The 19,726-nt window shown below is 45.2% G+C and overlaps 1 protein-coding gene across 2 annotated transcripts in view; it reads left to right on the top strand.

Moving 5' to 3' along the window:
- The first annotated feature begins 1,657 nt into the window (after window positions 1-1,657).
- GPC6 (glypican 6) overlaps window positions 1,658-19,726 on the top strand; it is a 3,429,025-nt gene continuing 3,410,956 nt past the window's right edge. For both annotated transcript variants that reach the window (XM_085622132.1, XM_085622131.1), the window contains exon 1: window positions 1,658-2,320. In XM_085622132.1, coding sequence (XP_085478258.1) covers window positions 2,167-2,320 — 154 coding nt within the window. In that variant the 5' untranslated portion in view covers window positions 1,658-2,166. The remainder of the gene's footprint in view (window positions 2,321-19,726) is intronic.

Raw genomic sequence — 19,726 nt, 5'->3', positions numbered from 1 at the left:
CAGCATGAAAGGAGGCATCAAGGCCACAATGTTTGCACAGCTGACCAGTAGTGTAGACCGACTCTATAGGAAATTCACTTCACTATCTGTGTGTGCCGAGGCTTTGCGTGATATGAGGATGCCTACACCAGACTGGAAGACACCTACTTGAAGACTCCCAGACTCCCAACAAGAGGAGGCAGGAACTCTGTTCTTCTTATATGTAGGAGTTCTGAGAAGTGCTGCAGCACTTAGGAGGCCTGATAGTGAAATCAGAACATCCACCTGACAGGAGCACGACGTGTACAAATACTAAATTTTTCACTCACACGTGGCGAGGAAAACGCTTGCAGACCTAGGGTAAAACTGATGACAAACCTCATAGGATGCTGGTTAGGATGTCAACATGTCTCTGGATCTACCTTTTGCACCCAAGATATAGATCACCACTGGAGGATGATGTGCTTTGCCTGCAGCAAGGCATGAGAACATCACTTCAGGGGTTGAGGCACAGAGCTGTCCCCTGCACAGCTTCCCATCCTCGTCGCCAGTGAAGTAATGAAGACAGACGTTGGTAAGTGAACTCCATATCAGTATTTATCTGTTTAGTGTTAGAGTTTTATATAGCAGTAGCTAGACCCAAAGGTAGCAGGGCGCTCTACAACAGTAAATGTTCACATCAAAGATAACAAGTATAGACTCAGCAGCTGAGTTGCATCATATAAAATCAGTGGTTGAGCAGGAGGGACGAAGATTAATGAGGAAGGTTAACTTGACGGCGTGTCAAGTTGAATGACAGGTGACCCGCTAGTTGCGATGCCAGTTTAGGAAGAGGCCCTTTAGTTGAGTAGGATGGTTAACTTCAGTTATATTCAACGCAATGCCTCCAATCTCTCCTCTTCAATCCTCCAGCAACGGCCAACTCTCTCTGCCGCATGCCAACATTCTAAATGAGCTTCAGTGGTCCCAGAACCTTCTAGAGGACAATAAAGGAAGGATGGGGGGGGGGGGGGGACACAGGACGGGGAATGGGAGAGTCCATTTTATGTTTTCTGTAACATCTGGGCTGGGCAAGGGTTCTGGCCATCACCATCCCACTCTGACCTACTCCAGGTTGCCTATAACATGAATGTGCAGGCAGGAAATGCTAGATATGACGTCTGCTGTTTCTTGGACCTTCCACGTGGTCCTAGCTTCTGTTCTCTTAACTACAGTTGGGTCAAGCCGCTGAAGGTTTACACAATTTCTTATTGTTCTGAAATTGATCAAATAAGTACCGTTGAGTTGATCAGTCATATTATATGCTACAGTTTTGAAACTTAAATGATAGAGTGCTACATAAACAACTGACTCCCTGCACCAGTGAACGAGATAAATCCGAGAAAATAAAAACATGTGTCTTCAGAAGCACATTTCCTGGTAGCATGTTCCAGTAGATCACATACACATAAAGCTTTAATTGCCTATTTATGTTTCCAGTTTGCATGCATTCCATCACCCCTGCGCTCTGCTGCATGGGAGTTTCATTCATGTTTTTATCCTGATCGTTTTTACATCGCTTCCTTCGTGTATGCTTGATAGTGTGCGACTCCGTCCCAGGTTTTCCTCGGTGCGGTCTCTGGACCCAGCCAGGCAATGTTTAACGCGCTTCTCTGTCGCGCTCTCAGCCTCTCGCTGTGTCTGCCGCCAGGAATTCTCGCATCCTATTGCCGAAAGCTCCTGCCGGTTCGGTGCAGCCGCATGTGAAGCAAAAGTGCCCCCTGGTCCTGCCCTGTGCACAATCTCCCCACACATCCACAACGCATCCCCACGGGCTGACAGTGAGGGCTCGCAACCTCAGACGCAGCCAGCTTGCCACCGCAGTCAGCGCCTGTGAACCAAGGCTCGTAGCGCATCACAGAGCGTGGATTCCTCAGGAAAGGAAGAGGAGGCGGAACAGGAGGTGGGGACCGAGAAGTCCTCTCACCAGGAGCGCTTCAGGTCTCACATTTGGTACAAAAGTTTGACTGAGCAGTTAGACGTGTGGGTCGGGTGAGGGCTCGCGCTACTCACCACACGCACCCCGAAGCTATGGCTCTGCCAGTGGAGTGATTTTGGCTGTTTTGTCAGAGGAGACATAAGGGTGTTCGGGAAAAGTGCTCTGGTAACGGGAAGGCTTGATTTTGGATTTCTAAACTTGGATTCAGCATGCCTTGGACCGGGGTCCTGCTGCTGCTGTGGACTGCGCTGCCGCCGCTCTCGGATGGGGCAGACGTGAAGCCCCGCAGCTGCGCCGAGGTCAGGCAGGCGTACAGCGCTAAGGGCTTCAGCCTGGCGAGCGTGCCCTTCCAGGAAATCTCAGGTAAGACCTGACCTGCTCATTGTGGGGTGTGCATGTACCGGCTGCATCCCTGCCTCCTGTTTCCTATGGCGTTTCTTGCACTGCTGTAAAGCAGAATGCACAGATGTGCGTTTAATAAATTGAAAAGCACAGCCTTATCTAAGCATTAGGCAACATAACGGAACACATACATATGTTTACATTAAACATGATGGCCAGCCTATTGTCGCCTTTCACATTTTAACAATACAGTGTGAAGCCTAGCGAACTCGTGTGTGAGCCTGTATGAGGGGTTGGGGCACTGTCAGTTGCATTTCCGGCCACGAGGATGCAGCGTAATATATAACTTGTTGGAGTTGTGATTCCTGTTACTATAACATATACGCATTTTCTTGCTAATATTACCTTCCAAGCCTTTATCGCAAGAGGAGGCACGTCAAATAAATACCTTTTTTATTCTGGTTTCCATTATTTCGGTTAATTGCGAAATATAATTATCTGAGCATCTCAACTTTGATTACGGCCATGTTCCAAATCATGTGTGTTGTACTGCACATGAGATATCAGGTTCGCTTGCCACTACGCCCTTACTTGGTGGCATTAATGTTCTGAACCACACTGGCTGACATATGAAAGCGGCAAATCGCTGCTATTCCGGCATTGAGATGACGGGTGCTTGGTGTACGTACAGTCCTGTGAGAACCTCGGCAGTGGCACGCTCCATTTCCGGGTCTTGGATTCCACCTCTGCTCGCGCGTCTGCCCAGGGAGACAGTTGTTGTACCGTGATTAAAAGACACCAGCATGCATTGTCACAGAGGGTTGTGTCACGCTGTTACTACACATGGCACTTTCAGCTGCTGCAGAGCGGCCCGGATGAGACACGCTTATTGGAAATCCCAGAGCATCTTAGAAACGTTCAAAAGCAATCAATATGAGTCGATGCAGATACATTTCGATATGCTGATTGCCACTCATTTCTCCATCAATTATCTTCTGTTATGAGAGCGCTTCATGGCTTTGCGAGGGGTATGAAGCGCTATTGAAATTCTAGTAAAATACAAGAGATGGAAATTGTCAATCAGGGCTCTCCCTTCATCTCTGTGTTAGCCTACACTGTCCCAGAGTCTGGGAACTCAGCTTGCTGAGGAGATCGGGGGAGGGTGGCAGTGCAGCGCTGATGGGAAGGGGCGCAGTGGTACACTACTTCAGCGAAGACTCACTTCACTGTGACTTTAATCAAAATCCATATCCCTGAGAATTAGGATTTTAATAATATAGCTGCATCGATTGACCAATTTCTCCCATGTCTGCAAGCCACCCTGAACAAATTTCTGAAGCACACAACTGGAACCCACACTTTGACAACAAGTCGCTTTGTTTTTTCGTTAATATGATGCGACAAGAGGTCCATGTTAAAAAAAACACATGGGAGCTACCTTGCTGCATATTGTCCACAGGTTTTCCGTCCCCGGTAGTAACTTCATCACAGTGTTTAGTTGCGCCCTCTGGTAAATGCGCGTCATTATGTTTTTGCGAATGTTTTGCTGGTCAGTTTTATCTTATATATGCATTAACCTGCCAGTCAGCTCACCCGGTCATGGCCTACGCTGTGTTACCTGCCAGAGGTCCCGCCGAGGCAAACCCAACATTGATGGTGGGTTACTTAATGCTCACCCATTCCCTCTGCATTTATTGGTTTCAATGAAAAACACTGACAAATATGGAATGGCCAGACCCAGCGCAAACGTATTGCCTCATTTTATACTGCGTCTTTTCTCTGTGACTGTGGCAGCAAACAATGTTCACTTTGTAGCGCTTCATGGCGTGAGAGATCAGGTGATGAAACGCACACCTACTCTCCATCCTTTAGTCGTCTTCCCACGTCAGATTCGAGGAACATGGGGCTCGTGCGAGGACGTGCCCACGTGTATTGGGGAATACGCACCTTTTCTCTTCCATAGACCCAAGAGAAAGTTTAAATCAATGCATCGCCCAAGGCCGCGAGTGCCATAAAAGACGGCTTCAGGCGGCGGCGTCTTTGAGTGACGGTCCCGCGGAATGCGTCTGAGTGGGCTACAAGAAGTCTGCTACAGGGACTAGAGTGCACTGTGGCTCCCCAACTCACACCTTGAAAGCATAACTTTCCCAAACCCCATTCAGTTGTAACAACGCCCACTATAGGTGCTTACAGTGCTGTATACTTCATCACGTGCTTTATTAAAAGCGTTTTACACTTCAACAGAAAGGGCGAACAGACCACAATGTGAAGTAAGCTGGCACCACACATCTGCAAACCCCTCCCCCCAAAAGATAAGTTCGACAACTCAGCTAATAAAACACTATGTATTGGCTGCACGTCCACGTAGGCACTTTAACGCATTTACTAGCTCCATGGTTGTATTGTAATTGCATTTATATAGTGCTACATACCCCTTACGAAGTACAGAAGCGCTTTGTAAGATAGGAAAAGTATGCCCACATTGTGCCCTTAAGGGATACGGATACACAATACCACAAAGCAGCCAGAATCAATGTCTATTGGAGTCTTCAGAGGAACGGGTAGAGGATGTGGCCTCACGGCTAGGGCAGGCGACGTCAAACCTGGGGAACCGGGTTCGAGTCTCGGCAACGATGCGCAACATCCCGTGATTCCGGGCAAATCACTTTGTCTCCTCTATGAATGTGTCCTTATGTAACACAACTGGTGCTCATGTAAAGCGCTCAGATACCTTCCGGTCAAGTTCGCGCTGTATACACTCCCCACTAGTGTTAAATGAATGTAGCCGGCCAGCTTGCTTGAATAAGAAACGGTTGGTAACTACCGAAGCACTTGAGGACCACCTGACCATGGTTGATTCATGGCCATGGTTGATTCATGGCCTTGGACACAGTGGTTTGGACCCATTGGGGCGGCTGCGCACCCTTGGGCGGCCGTCGGTTGCCTGCTTGGGGCAGGCGGTAGGGCGCGCGCCCCTTCGGAGCTTCACCTCCAGTCCGGGACACATGTTCAGTGAAAGGCTGCTGTGTTGTGTCAGGTGATGCGTAAAAGCAGAGTGCTGTTCTCCACACGCTGCCGAGCGCTTCTGCTAGAAGTGCTGCGTCAGGAAGTCCGCCTGCTAAATGGGGTCCTGTCTGTTTGACGCCAGCTCCCGTTACTAGAAGCCGGCGCTGCATAAAGAGGGGCGCGAGGACAGTATTGATGCATTCTTGCAGCCGCGGTTCGTTCACAGACATATCAGTTTTGAGCGTGCACAACCGAGTGCTTTCTGACCAGCTACGTCAACGCGAACCTTGTTTAAGCAGCAAACCTTTCTCAAGACGTAAGCACGGGGTTCCCACAACGTCTCTCAGTGCATTAAATGGAAATAGAGAAGTCCTGGTACTTACTTTCCAAAGTACCCGTTTGCTCTCGAAAAGTTCCAGGAGTCTCACACTTAATGTACTGTAGCAGTACTGGGAAGAGCAGATACTCTCATTTTCAGTTTTAGATAAGTACTGGTACTCAGTATTAGACAGTATCTGCCATTTAAAACACGCTCTTTTGTTAAAAGAAATTATATTCTCAGTCAGCAACATGGTCACTTTTTTAGAGATATTCGAAGACGGGAACCTCGCTAGCTAGTTAGTGTCTGCCATTGACACGTACAAAAGTCTACCCTGAACATATTTCAAGGAAAGACATACACACAGGACAATATACATATTTCTGCAGAGAAGATAGTTGGATATTATGGTATTTTCAGATTTAATAATGCCTAAGACTTTTAACCTCTTCAGTGCCCATGACGAGATAGTCTCGTCATGGAGCACGGTTGCGCTGTGCCCATGACGAGACTATCTCGTCATGAACCCCGCCCGCTAATGTAACGCCCGGCACAGGGCGGGGAAAGGGCGGGGCACTGAAGGGGTTAAACCGTGCACTCTATTTTAAAGTATTTTCACAAAAGTACAATTTTGAGAGCACTATCTCACCTCTAAATATTGCAGGTGGCAAAATGGCACAAAGGCACTGATCAGAAAGGAAAAAAAGGGGAAGCTTTTTCGGGAGGGGGGGGCTTACAGGAGGTACCAGAAGGGATTCTTGGTCCCCAAGGTTCCTCAGGAGTAAAGTGGACTTCACGCCCGAGCTAGTATTATGCCAGGAGCTACATTTGCAGAGTGGTGGAGAAAGGGGGTGTGGTGTCCGAAGACCTCTTAGCAATCCCACTGTGTGGGACTTACTGGAGGTAACAGGAGTGGTAGTTGGCCCCCAAGGATGTTTTTGGGGGGGCAGCTACCCCTCCTGTTACCTCCAGTGAGTCCCACACAGCAGGATTGCTGAGGCCTGGTAGGAGGCCACACCCCCTTTCTTCACCACTATGCAAACGCATCTCTTGGCGCACTACTAGTAAGCACATGAAGTCCTTTTGGCTATTGAGGGTCCTTGGGAGCCAACTACCCCTCCTGTTACCTCCAGCAAGTCCCACAGAGTGAGTTTGCCAAGAGGTTTGTGGTGGTCACGCCCCCTTTCTCCACTACACTGCAAACGCACCTCCTGGTGCACTTCTAGTTAGTGGATGAAGTCCCAACAGCTCTTGAGGGTCCTTGGGGGCCTACTAGCCTTCCTGATACCTCCAGTAAGACCCACACAACTGGATTGCTGAGAGGTCATAAGAGGACATACCACCTTTCTCCACCACTCTGCAAACATGCCCCCTGACACATTGCTGCTTGGGGGAAGAAGTCCACCTCAGTCCTGATGCCCTCATGGGGCAAGATGACATAACCCCCCACCAGCAGTGCACTGAGAGGCGCATTTTCAGAGTGGTGGAGAAATGGGGCATGGCATCCAACCACCTCTTAGCAATCCCACTGTAAGGGGCTTACTGGAGGTAACAGGAGGTCTTGTTGGCCCCCAAGGACCCTCAGCAGCAAAGTAGACTTTATCCCCCAACCAGCAGCATTCCAGGAGGCACATTTGCAGAGTGGTGGAGAAAGGAGGCGAGGCCTCCGGCGAGTTACCAGCTTTAAAAAAATAATCTTGATCTAGTTTTTAGGAAGGGAGGCCACGTGGCACCCCTTTCCTGAACTGTTTTGGACCCCGGTGACCCCATCCCAGGGGCCTGCCCCTTTAAAAAAAAAAATGATATAAAAAAGGAGGGGCTCGCGTGGACCCCCACCCGGGCCAATAACGGCCTCAGGGACCCCATCCACAGGAGCCCGACCTTTCTTTTTTTAAATTCTTTGTTTATTTAAAGTTAGGGGGGCTGAGTGACCTCCCCCTCCTGGGCCATTCTTGGCCCCGGGGACACCCTCTCCTGGCCCTACCCCTTTTAAAAAATATATTTAAAAAAAGGGTAGGGGTGCACGTCCCCCATTCCGGGCTGATTTCGCCCTGGGGACCTCAGTCCTCTAGGCCCAGCCTGTAGTGTGGGCGCCCTGGTCCCACCCAATGCTCACCCATTTAGAATGCTGAGGACTGTGGGGGGGGGAGCAACAGGGCCCCCACTGTCCCTGCCACCTCCCCATCTCCTGCAGGAGTGGGCATTATTTTGAGATCCAGGGAGCCGCTAACATGCAGCTCCATGGATCCCAAAGTATTGTGTCTGTTTTCCTGCTCACTTCACAGTAGGCAGGGAAACAGACACATGCTCTGCTTTCAGCAAGCAAGAGAATTTTGGGCTCTCCCTTGCAGAAAACAGAGTGTTTGCTATGGCTTGGTGGGAATATCCCGAGGGTGGACACCCTGGGACATTGCTTGAGCCAGCCGTGGGGGGTGGCAGTCCTCAGGGCCATGTAGAGCACCATGAGCGGGGCCACATAGCCCCCTCCTTTGTTAAGTGAGCCTTGGGGAGGTTGTGGTCCCCGGGGCCAGGAGTCCGCAATGGATCCCCTTTGTTATTGTATTTGCGCCCGGCGGAGGTGGCAGTCCCCGGGGCTGTGTGTTTGGCCAGAGCCCCCCCACATATTATTATTTATTTTAGCCCCATGGAGGTGGCGCTCCCTGGGGCTGCGGGGAGATGTAGGGCCTCCCCTGCCTAGTTTTTTTTAAATTAATTAAATTATGTGCCCTGGTGCAGTGGAGGTACCCGGAGTGACAGGGGGCTGAGCAGCCACCCACATTTATAGTATTCAGTGACCCAGGGAAGTGGTAGTTCCCAGGGCCTAAAAAAAGCCTCACAGCGGGGCCCCATGAGCCCCCCATCTTTATTAACTTCATGCCCCTGTTTGATAGTTGATCTATGGAACACAATCTGTACATAATGTCCATAGGCGTTCCCCCTTCACAGTCACATCCACAGTACGGAAGGGCACAGAACGACAGCACCATACCATGAGAAAGCAATCCAGGGTCAGTAGCTTGTTTTTTGATTTTTATTCTTTTTTTCATTATATTTTCTAAATCAGCAAAGTGCATGTGCATTTGAGAAAATAGACCTACGTGTTTCGGCCAAGGGCCTTCGTCCGGGTATATATATATATATATATATATATAGATATTTATATATATATATCACGCTGCAGGACCTCGTCAGTTTCCCTTCACTCGCAGTCGGGTGCTATTGCGCGAAGACCAGAATCACGCTACTCAATCGCGGCTGCAGGTTACAAAATCACCAGCACTCACGGGAGCAGTTTACCCAGTTTATTGTTTAGGTTTTGAGCACGCTCAGACGCGTTTCAGCTACTACCTTTGGCAATATATATATATAGCACATATCATAAACTCTATATCAACTTTCACTACACTGTAGTACATGCACACTTTTTGTTATGCAATTTATCAAGTAGGATACAGTGACCCTATAAAATTTGTACTAACCTTACATACTTGTTTGACTGTAAAGTCTAGTTACAAGAAAGGGACATTTAACATTTCCACTGCTGCATTGCTAATTGCTAATTTGAGCAGGTTTTTCCGGCTGTGTGACACTAAATAAAGGCTGTTCGTATCAACGTACAAAAATATTGCATTCACTATGTCACCTACCTCTACATTGTTAAGATGGATTTATATAAGTATTCTTAACTCTACATGTACTTACAGTAAACTTAGCATGTGATGTAGCGATTAGGTCAATGTAGTTGATGCGTTCTTTTTCTTAAGGATCTATTAAGGGGGATACAGTGACCTTATACGGTTTGTACTAACCTTACATGCTTGTTTGACTGTAAACTCTATGTATGAGAAAGACACATGTACAATTTCCACTTCTGCATTGCTAATTGCCAATTTGAACAGGTTGTGATTTGCTCTTTCCCTTCATGGTCCCCTGTTAGGTTATTATGTTGTCTGTACTGTTGTAACGTCATGCTACATTTCCCATTCCAGACAGCTCAAGCACTTTCTTCAGGTCTCAGGCCATTCTTCTCATCTGATGGCATTGAAGCATACTCTCATTGAGTTATATTGCTACTTAGCTTTTTACAAAAGGTCAGGAACAGCTAAATGTAGAGAGGCTTAAAAATGTCAAATTGCATTACATTTGATCATCAAAAAGCCTCCCAGTGACTGTGATTTTGAAATTACTAACTGCTAGGGCTTTTGATGTTTTTGATATTGTGGCATTATCACCTGCAAATTATGCTTTATCAATACGCGCACTACATTCATTAAAATAACTCTGTAAACTAGCTTTTGTTTCACTTATTGGTATAATTCTTATGCTGGCCTTACAACATTGACTTGTAAAACTCATGCACACTGCACATTACCATCAAAATAGCAAAAAAGGTTCATTAAGCTTTACCTTTGTGAAAAAGCTGACAAATAGGCTTTACCAACTAAAAGGTTTTGCACCATACGCCAGTTTGCTTTCACAGTTAGAGTGATTACTTGCATTATGACTTCACCACAATGTCACTTGAAAGTTTCTGATTTGTGAAGGTAAATTGAGAACTGTCTTCAAAATATTTTACATCCTATTCTCCAACTGGAGATCAACAGGGTCGCAATCAAAGTGTCCAGGTTATCCCTTCCTTTTATTTATTGCGTCTTGAGTCTGCATATGCAAATGAGGTGTAGTACATAGAGCAGATTTCACCTACGCTATCCTCCACATTGCACACGTCACTCAAGAATTTTGGTTTTGAACTAGCTAAAATGAAAGACAATAGTCAAGTTTTTGTAGCTATGGATTTACGATCCAATAATCTAACATTTGTTATCTTTGCCATGTACTTGAGAGTTACAATCAACTGTGACCATAACAGGTTCCTTTGACTGACCTATGGGCATACTCTCTCGCGCTGTATAAAACTGATGAAGAAGTTGTGGTCACACCCTCTGTCTTTGAAAAGCATAAGACCCTCGTTTAGAGATTGGCGGTTTGTACTATGTTCAGCCAGGGCTACAGAGGAATGTATTTCACTGCCCTGATGAACCACAACCATCCATATTTAGAGCTCTCCTCCAGGCCAGGCGGACATTTCTGTGCCTTCAGAGGAGCCACTGCCATGGCAGCTCTGCTGAAGGTACTGAAGCTTAGATGTGTTTTTCAAAAACAAACAACCAATGCAGGAATTTATTTTGAAAAACAAAAAAGCAATGTCGCTGATATGCTGGGAGTTTTTTCACAGTGTGTCAGGGTCATTTATTTTTTTCCACTTCAGAAACACCAGTCTTTCCCTGGAGTCCTCGATCAGGTAAAAATAAGTACCAACATCTGCAATAAATGATGTGGATAGCCTGAGGAACTTTGAACAACAGCCAAATGACAGGCAGGCCAGTGGTCAAAGAATTCTGCCAATTAAGCCAGAGAAGCTTCTGCCTACAAAAACAGGGTGGTGACACCACTGATGATTAAATTGAGCAGGGTATACCACAAATTCAGCGGACAGTGAACTCTCCCACATTTGTGATGGAGGGCCCTGTCTGCCAAACTCTAAATAAGGCCATAAATTACTTTAATTGCATTGTACCCTTCTACATAAAATGCTGAAAGACTAATTTTGCCGTGAGCAGTTCTTGATCAAAACACACAACTGTTCTTTGTGGAGATTTCTGGCTGTGCAACACTAAATTAAGGTTGTTTGTATCAACTTAAAAAATAATGTATTTACTATGTCGCCTACCACTACATTTTTCAGATGAATATATATTTTTATAATTATTCTAAACTCAAAATCTACTTACACTAAAATTAGATTGTGATGTAGTGATTAGGTCAATATTGTACATGCACTCTTCTTGTTAATGATATGTCAAGTGGGATACAGTGACCGGATATGATTTGAACCAACCCTACTTGCTTGTTTGACTGTAAACTCTAGTTATGAGAAAGGAATATGTACAATGTCCACTTCTGCACTGTGAATTGCAATTTGAGCATTTTTTTTTCCAGCAGTGTGACACTAAATAAAGGTTCTCCGTATCAACTTACAAAAACATTGCATTCACTATGTCACCTATCACTACATTGTTAAGGTGAATTTATATAAGTATTATTAACTCTACATCTACTTACACTATACTTAGCATATGATGTAGAGATTAGGTCAATGTTGTACATGCACTCTTCTTGTGAATGATATATCGAGTGGGATACAGTGACCATATACGATTTGTACTAACCCTACATCTTTGTTTGACTGTAAACTCTAGTTATGAGAAAGGAATATGTACAATGTCCACCTCCACACTGTTAATTGCAATTTGAGCAGGTTTTTTTTCAGCGGTGTGACACTAAATAAAGGTTCTCCGTATCAACTTACAAAAACATTGCATTCACTATGTCACCTACCACTACATTGTTAAGGTGAATTTATATAAGTATTCTTATCTCTATATCTACTTACACTATACTTAGCATGCGATGTAGCGATTAGGGCAATGTAGTAGATGCGCTCTTCTTGTGAATGATATATCGAGTGGGATACAGTGACCGTATACGATTTGTACTAACCCTACATGCTTGTTTGACTGTAAACTCTAGTTATGAGAAAGGAATATGTACAAAGTCCACTTCTGCACTGTTAATTTCAATTTGATCAGTTTTTTTCCGGCTGTTTGACACTAAATAAAGACTGTCCGTATCAACTTACAAAAATATTGCGTTCACTATGTCACCTACCACTACATTGTTAAGGTGAATTTTTATAAGTATTCTTAACTCTGTATCTACTTACACTATACTTAGCATGCGATGTAGCGATTAGGTCAATGTAGTAGATGCGCTCTTCTTATTAATGATCTTTTGAGTGGGATACAGTGACCGTATACGATTTGTACTAACCTTACATGCTTGTTTGACTGTAAACTCTATGTATGAGAAAGGAACATGTACAAGTTCCACTTCTGCATTGCTAATTGCCAATTTGAACAGGTTATGATTTGCTCTTTCCCTTCATGCCCCCTGTTAGGTTATTATGTTGTCTGTACTGTTGTAATGTCATGCTACATTTCCCATTCTAGACAGCTTAGGCACTTTCTTCAGGTCTCAGGCCATTCTTCTCATGTGATGGCAATGAAGCATAGTCTCATTGAGTTATATTGCTACTTAGCTTTTTACAAAAGGTCAGGAACAGCTAAATGTAGAGAGGCTTAAAAATGTCAAATTGCATTACATTTGATCATCAAAAAGCCTCCCAGTGACTGTGATTTTGAAATGACTAACTGCTATGGCTTTTGATAGCTTTATTATAGTACATTATCGTGTACAAATTATGCTTTATCAATCTGCACACCACATTCATTAAAATAATTCTGTAAACTAGCCTTTGTTTCACTTATTGCAGTGATTCTTATAGTGACCTTACAAAATTTGCACATGAATTCATGCACACTGCACATTACCAACAAAATGGCATAACAGGTTCATTAAGTTTTAATTGTGTGAAAACACCTGACAATGAACATTTTTCCAAGAAAAGGATTTGAGCCATACACCAGTTTACTTTCACAGTGTGGGTGATTTTTTGCATTACGACTTCACCACAATGTCACCTGGAAGATTTTAATTTATGACTGTGGATTAAAAACTGTCCAGATAATATTTTACAAGGCAAGGGTCCTGGAAATCCCTTGCTATTAGCAATTGCATGTAGAGTCTGCACATGCAAATGTGGTGCAGTACATACAGCTGAGGTCACCTGTGCCCTCCACCATATTGCACAAGAAACTCAAGAATTTGGGTTTTGAACTGGTTCAAAATTAAAGACAATTACTAGGTTATTGTAGCTGGAGGTTTACAATCCAAAAATATAACATTTGCTAACCCTGACATTTACTTGTTATGTTATAGGTACTTGATATCATGCACAACTCGCTCCCGAAGGCGTAATTTGGCACTGAGCTGAGCAGGCATAGGAAAGACTGTCTAGAACAACCATCTTTTGAGCATCTTCTTAAAATTCATGAAATAGGGCAAGTGCGGATGTAGAGAGAAAGATTGTTCCAATGATGAGGAACCACATAAGAGAAAGCTCGACTGCCAAATCTGGCAGTATGGATACATGGAATCTGCAGGAAAGATTTATTAGAAGATCTTAACTGTAAGTCAAATAGTAACTCCTGTTTTGAACAGAGATATATGGGTTAAGACTGATACAGGGCCTTGTGAGTCAAACAAAGGAGCTTGAAAATGGCCTATTTTTTTATGTGGAGCCAATGTAATGTTTTTAGAATCGGAGCCATAGATGAACTTGCAGGTAAGTTACAAATCAAACGGGCAGCAGAGTTCTGAAGTACCTGTAGTTTAGCCAGCAAGGTGTCATTTGCTGCAGCCATAGTTCAGGCGACTAATTATAAGTTCTATTAAAATAGGAATTGTGTGATGCTTATGTAGGAAAAAGATTCTTTCAAAGGACGAGAACCCTCACTCACCCAGAGGTGACATGCTTCATCATTGGGCTCCCTCCGCATATCGGGCCACAAGGTCCCAGATGTGGGCTACGACTCCCCACCTAGTGTAGTGGGTGTACCCTGTTAAAAAATGCATAGAGCAAAACAGGGCTTCAATTAGCAGGGATGCTAAAATTTCATAGCAGGGCAGAGCCGTTTACCAGTACAGTAAGTACATTTTGTGTTGCTATGGATCGTGATGGGCTGTAAGTCAGTTAAGATGGCATCTGTTGCTCAAGTATTGCAAGAGCAGATGGTAATTGTTGGCTCTTTGGCAACAAAAAATAGCCTTTAGCTGCTCCAATTGTTCTATTACAAGAAGAGTCAATGACAAGAATTAAGGACCTGATTATAATGGCGGGCGCACCACCACCAATAGGACATCTATAGTGATCCCAACGGGGCGGCGTTCAGATTCATAGTCCCGAGTGGTGGTGGTGCCGAAGCAGGCACATCCATTGGTATTACCATATCCCTTTCTGACAGACTTTTCATGGCTGGAAGACCGTGATGAAAAGGATTTTGAGAACTGAATTTGAGGGCCACAAACAGTACCCCAGTCCATCGTGGGCCAGTGTAAAGTGGACCTGGCACATGGCGTGCCCCCACACACCTCCTTGCACTGTGTGCCATGCACCACAATGTGCATGGCACATGGTCCATGGATGTGCAGTAAGTGCTCTTTTTCACAGCAGCTTGTGCTGCGGTCCTTATCCTGGTCTGCAGCACAAGCTGCCATGAAAAGGAGCACTTTGCGGCTGCCAGCCAGGTGGTCGCATCGTAATGCAGTGGTCAGGCTGCTGCCTGCTTGTCGGGTGGTCTCCTGATCGCCATAATAGTGGGTGGCAGATCAACCACCCGCCATCCTAATCAGATCTAAGTCTCTGAACTGGCTGACTTACAGCTGGATTATGTGAAGTGGGTGTGACAGGATCAGCAGAGGGCTGGTGGCGTACACTAGAGATGGGGCACTGCCATCTGGGGTTATCTGTTTATTCATCTAATACTGGAACAAACATATTTGTAGATGAAATATTACAGAGCAGCAGGTGCTGATCTTACAGGAGGATTTTAAGACTCTTCAGTGTGATACTTCAGTGGGAACAGAAGTATAAATTGCCTTATAGTGCGAGAACATCAGAGGTAACTCTGCTGCAATTTACCTCATGATTTACATGAAATGTGATGCAATTTTTTGTGCCTATAAATTGAATTCATTATTTTCTGAAAACATTGCAATGGCATTTATTTATGATTCATGGTGGTTGCTGTATTGTGCCCAATTTTAAAGAGGTGACAATACCTCCACCTCAAACTACAGCCTTTAAGTATTGACTGAAAAGGAGACCAATCTGTCCACCAATGTCTTGCTATTTGCTCCTTACAAATGAGTGGAGGAGAAAGGATTACCCCTCTCCTCTCAAACAAGCTTGAGAGGAGAACATAGAAAGACAAACAAAATAGCATTCCATCAGATGATTGCCTACAGGGCAGTTCAAATTCAGCGGGCTTAATCTATGACCACATTATTAATTTTTCTTTTGCTTTTTCGTTTGATTAGATAGATTGTAATGTCTTCTGGTATAAAATGCTAAAGGTGGGCACAAAGGTGCAACAGCCATCCAGTCTTGTTACAGTGAAACCGAGGTTTGGATTTGACCAGAGAATGATGGGCATTTATCCCAAAAAGTGGTTAGAATCAGCAGGCTGGAACAAGTGTACATGTTAGACCCAACTATCTTTATTTTAAATTCTGTAGACATGGCTCGCTCAATAAACAGGGCCTCGGCTTTTCCAACAAATGTCGGTGATCAACACATCCAATTGATGCAATATGTAGATAACTCCTTTGATTCTGGATCATGCCTCGGCTGGACTTACGCATGCGTTCAATATAACACTTTTAATAAAACAATTATCAATGTGTCTAAAATTGAAATCGTTATTTTTGCCTACAATAAGTATAAATAATTTTGGCCATTTGGGTAAGTGGGTTTTGAAGATGAATCATTCGTACAATTATTTTCAGATATGAGCGGATCCCAAGGGCACACATAGAAGTCATAATATAGGACTGAAGACCAACGCAAACATTTTTTCATTTTGTTTGAGGAGGTTGTATAATGGCTTTTCATACTTTTCCTTAGCACCAATACTTCCTAAATACTTCATTTTCTGGTGTCTAAGTTTGTGCCTGATTTAAGTTATATTAATGTTTTTTTAGAGTATACAATCTTAGACATGGCATACAGTAATTCCATTGGTTGTGTCTTTAAGTTACAAAATGTCATGTTGCAGTCTCAATGGGTCTTGAGCACAAGGCCTCTTGACTGGCTCACAAAGTTTTAGGGGTTTTAAAAATATCGATATAGAAAAGTACATGTATTTTTTACTGAAAGCACTAACTATCAATTCAAAGAATCCCCCGTGATGAAACTTACACAACCCCATGTCACTGTTGAGCAAGGATAGGAATAAGCAAATTTGGTTTAGGGAAACCGTGACCAGCTAAAAGATACTGTAAGTAGCATAGGTTTAATTTTAGGGTGATTGATGGTAAGAGAATTGCTAAATATATCATACACACTTACACGGTGTTTGATTACTTCCTTATGATGGAGGATTGCTGGAGGTTGCATATGTATCAGATTTATTCAACTCCCCACCATGCATCTAAAGTTAGATTAATTCAATAAAGTTTTAGCTGTAAATGTTATCACCTTTCTGGACATGAAATAATGGACATTTACAGTCTCTGACTAGCCCATGGGGCAATCTAAAAATGTCAGAAGGGCTAGTCTGAAAGGTCAGAGTGTGGGCCGTTTTTAGGTCTTGCCTGGCGAAAATCAGCGCATGCGCTGCTGTCGTCAGAGAGACCTTTTGGAATCGATTCTCGCCGTGGGCTCATGGACAAAGATGGCTGCTCTCGCTATCTGTCCAATGCAGACAGCATGCGTGTGTCCGTACGGACTGTGGACAGTCCGACGCCATCTTGTTCTAAATAGCACGTCCACCACGCTGCCGCGCTCACTTCCCCACCCCCACCCCCGCCCCTCACGCGTTCACCATGCTGCCGCGCTCACTCCCCCACCCCCGCCCCTCGCGCATTCACCACACTGGCGCGCTCACTCCAGTATACCGCTCTGCAAAACTGTAACTCGTTGCCTGTCTCAGGATCCCTTTCACGCTCTTGTGACTGTGGCATCTGTCTGAATGTGACTGCCTCCACCCGTGTGCCCCTTCGGCTCCCTTCGTAATGACAGTACTCCCCCCCTCCTGCCACGCTGCTCCTGTAATTATGCGGTTGTATTGTCTGACACAGCTGTTCCCTGTAGGTAGGGGACATGAGACCTGACACCGCCGTCTCGCACAAGCTCGCCGGACCACAGTGCTTTGACTTTGTTTTTTCGGGTCTTAGTTTCTCAGTGAGTGCACTTCCGGCGGCAGACTCTGCATCACGAGAAGTTGCAAATACACCCATTTCCGGTACCGAGGTCCTTGTCGTCAAGTGACGGAGCTCGGACAGTTTTTAGAATGAAAACCGTGTCAACTGCAGGTTCGCTATAACCCTGTGAAAGCAGTTTTATTATCCCAGGCTAATGATTGTCTCATTGAATCTCTCCTCCCTTCTCTATCCCAGGCCATACCATCTGTTTTATTCCAGGCACGGCTGACCCCTGCTTCAAACAAAATCGGTAGTTTGAGCTCCGCCCGTGTGAAAGTGACACTCCTTTTCCACAAGAGTTGCATACCGCAGCCTAGACGTTTTGTAGCATTTTTAAGGCGGTACACTGGATTCAGGCACCTGCTGCAGAGATCTGTGTATGTCCAGGAACTCCCAGGGTGTAGCGCTGACAGGCTAGCTTACATGTTATGGGCAGCTAATGCAGGGATCAGCGTATAATGTGCTAGTCAAAGGGCCAAATCATTACAAAACATCTTAGGGAGTTAATGTGCCTGCTGCAGAGCACTGTGTGTAACATGCAGGTCACATGTTCACTTATTAGCAAAACACCACAGTGGGTTTCAGCTCATGCTGCAAAATTACTTGGGTACCCTACAGGTTGCAAAGTTCGAGCCTGAGGGAAAGTTTAGTGGAGTATTTGCTGGATTCAAACATCTTTAAGTAGCCAGAAAGGGTCAAGACTGAATCCACCATAAATGGTCAGCACCAGCGCAGAACTAGTGCAGCACCACCTCACCATCAGCACAGCACTATCTCAGCATCAGCACAGTACTACATCTGCATTCGTGCACCATCACCAACACAGTCCCACCTCAGCAGCACCAGCTCAGAACCACAGAGCACCAGCTCACTACCACAGAGGATCACCTCAGCTTGACTCAGCACCACAGCATAAATCAGCACCACCTCAGTATCACCGCAGTATCACTCAGCATCATCTCTGCATCAGCACACCACCACCTCAGCATCACTCAGCACCACCTCGGTCTCCCTTCAGAATCTGGCATTTATTGATTCTCCCCTAGGCTCCGTCCGCTGCAAGTGTTGCAATTCAGGTACCTTTTCACAACCTCCACCCTCTTGTTGTTTATGCCCCCCCCCTAAAAAAAAAGCATTAAAAATGCAATAGGTATCGCCTTTCATTAAGTTAAAGCCATTTGCACTGCTATACAATACCATTAGCAAATCAAATGGCTTTAACTTAATCAAAGGCGAGACCTATTGCATTTTTAATGCTTGTTTTGGTTGTTTGTGGGTCTGTGTAGACTGACGGGCTGATTTTTAATGTTAATTTCCCTGATACCAAAACGAACATTGCATGCAGGAATACGAATGCAGACACGCCCATACATTGCAAAACACTTGAGCAGGTGTCTTTACAAGTTCAAACTGCCCTGATTTAAAAATGTGTGCCACGTTTTACCTACCTGGGGCCTCATTATACATGCAACGCTTTTTCCTTCTTTGCGCTGGGTGTGCCTTTTAAAAGGTGCGCCCAGCACTATGAAGGACAATACACCATATTATGATGAATGCTCTGCCCTGAGGGCAGCCGCGAACATGCGCTGCCCTGAGGGTAGCGCATTCATGTGAAAAATGGAGCGACTGCTTTGAAGCCGCTCTGTGTTTTCACGGTGCAGGGGGCAACCCGTCTGCACTTTTAAAGGGGATGTCTTAGGGGTCCATAGAACCCCCTTGCACCCTTCCAGAGGACTGCTCTCAGGGGGCGCACTGACAGTGTGTCTCAGTGCTCCTCCTGAGAGCTTCTTTGCCTCTGAACCCACATCTGTAATATGGAGCGGGGACAGAGGCAAAGGGATTCCCTCATTTGCATGGTGCACGACCCCATGCAAATGAGGGAACGCCCCCTGAAGATTGAGCTTTATGTGCGCCATCACTATCGGTAATACAGAAGGGACCGCACAAGCGTCTGCAGCCCCTTCTATAATACAAAATTGCCCCGGGGGGACGCAAACCCGGCACAAATGCCTGTTGCACCCTTGGGGGACTTTGTCTAATACGGCCCAGATTCTCTAATGAGGGCCACTCTAATTCTGGTACCCAAGACTATTTCTGTCCCAGTACGACCCTCCACATTTGCTATACATTTGCATCTAGGTGTGTGGTCAAAGAACCCA

The sequence above is a fragment of the Triturus cristatus genome, chromosome 8 (genome assembly GCF_964204655.1).
Source record: "Triturus cristatus chromosome 8, aTriCri1.1, whole genome shotgun sequence".
Taxonomy (NCBI): domain Eukaryota; kingdom Metazoa; phylum Chordata; class Amphibia; order Caudata; family Salamandridae; genus Triturus; species Triturus cristatus.
The sequence above is the reverse complement of the archived record's forward strand: the minus strand, read 5'-3'. Positions and strand labels throughout refer to the sequence as shown.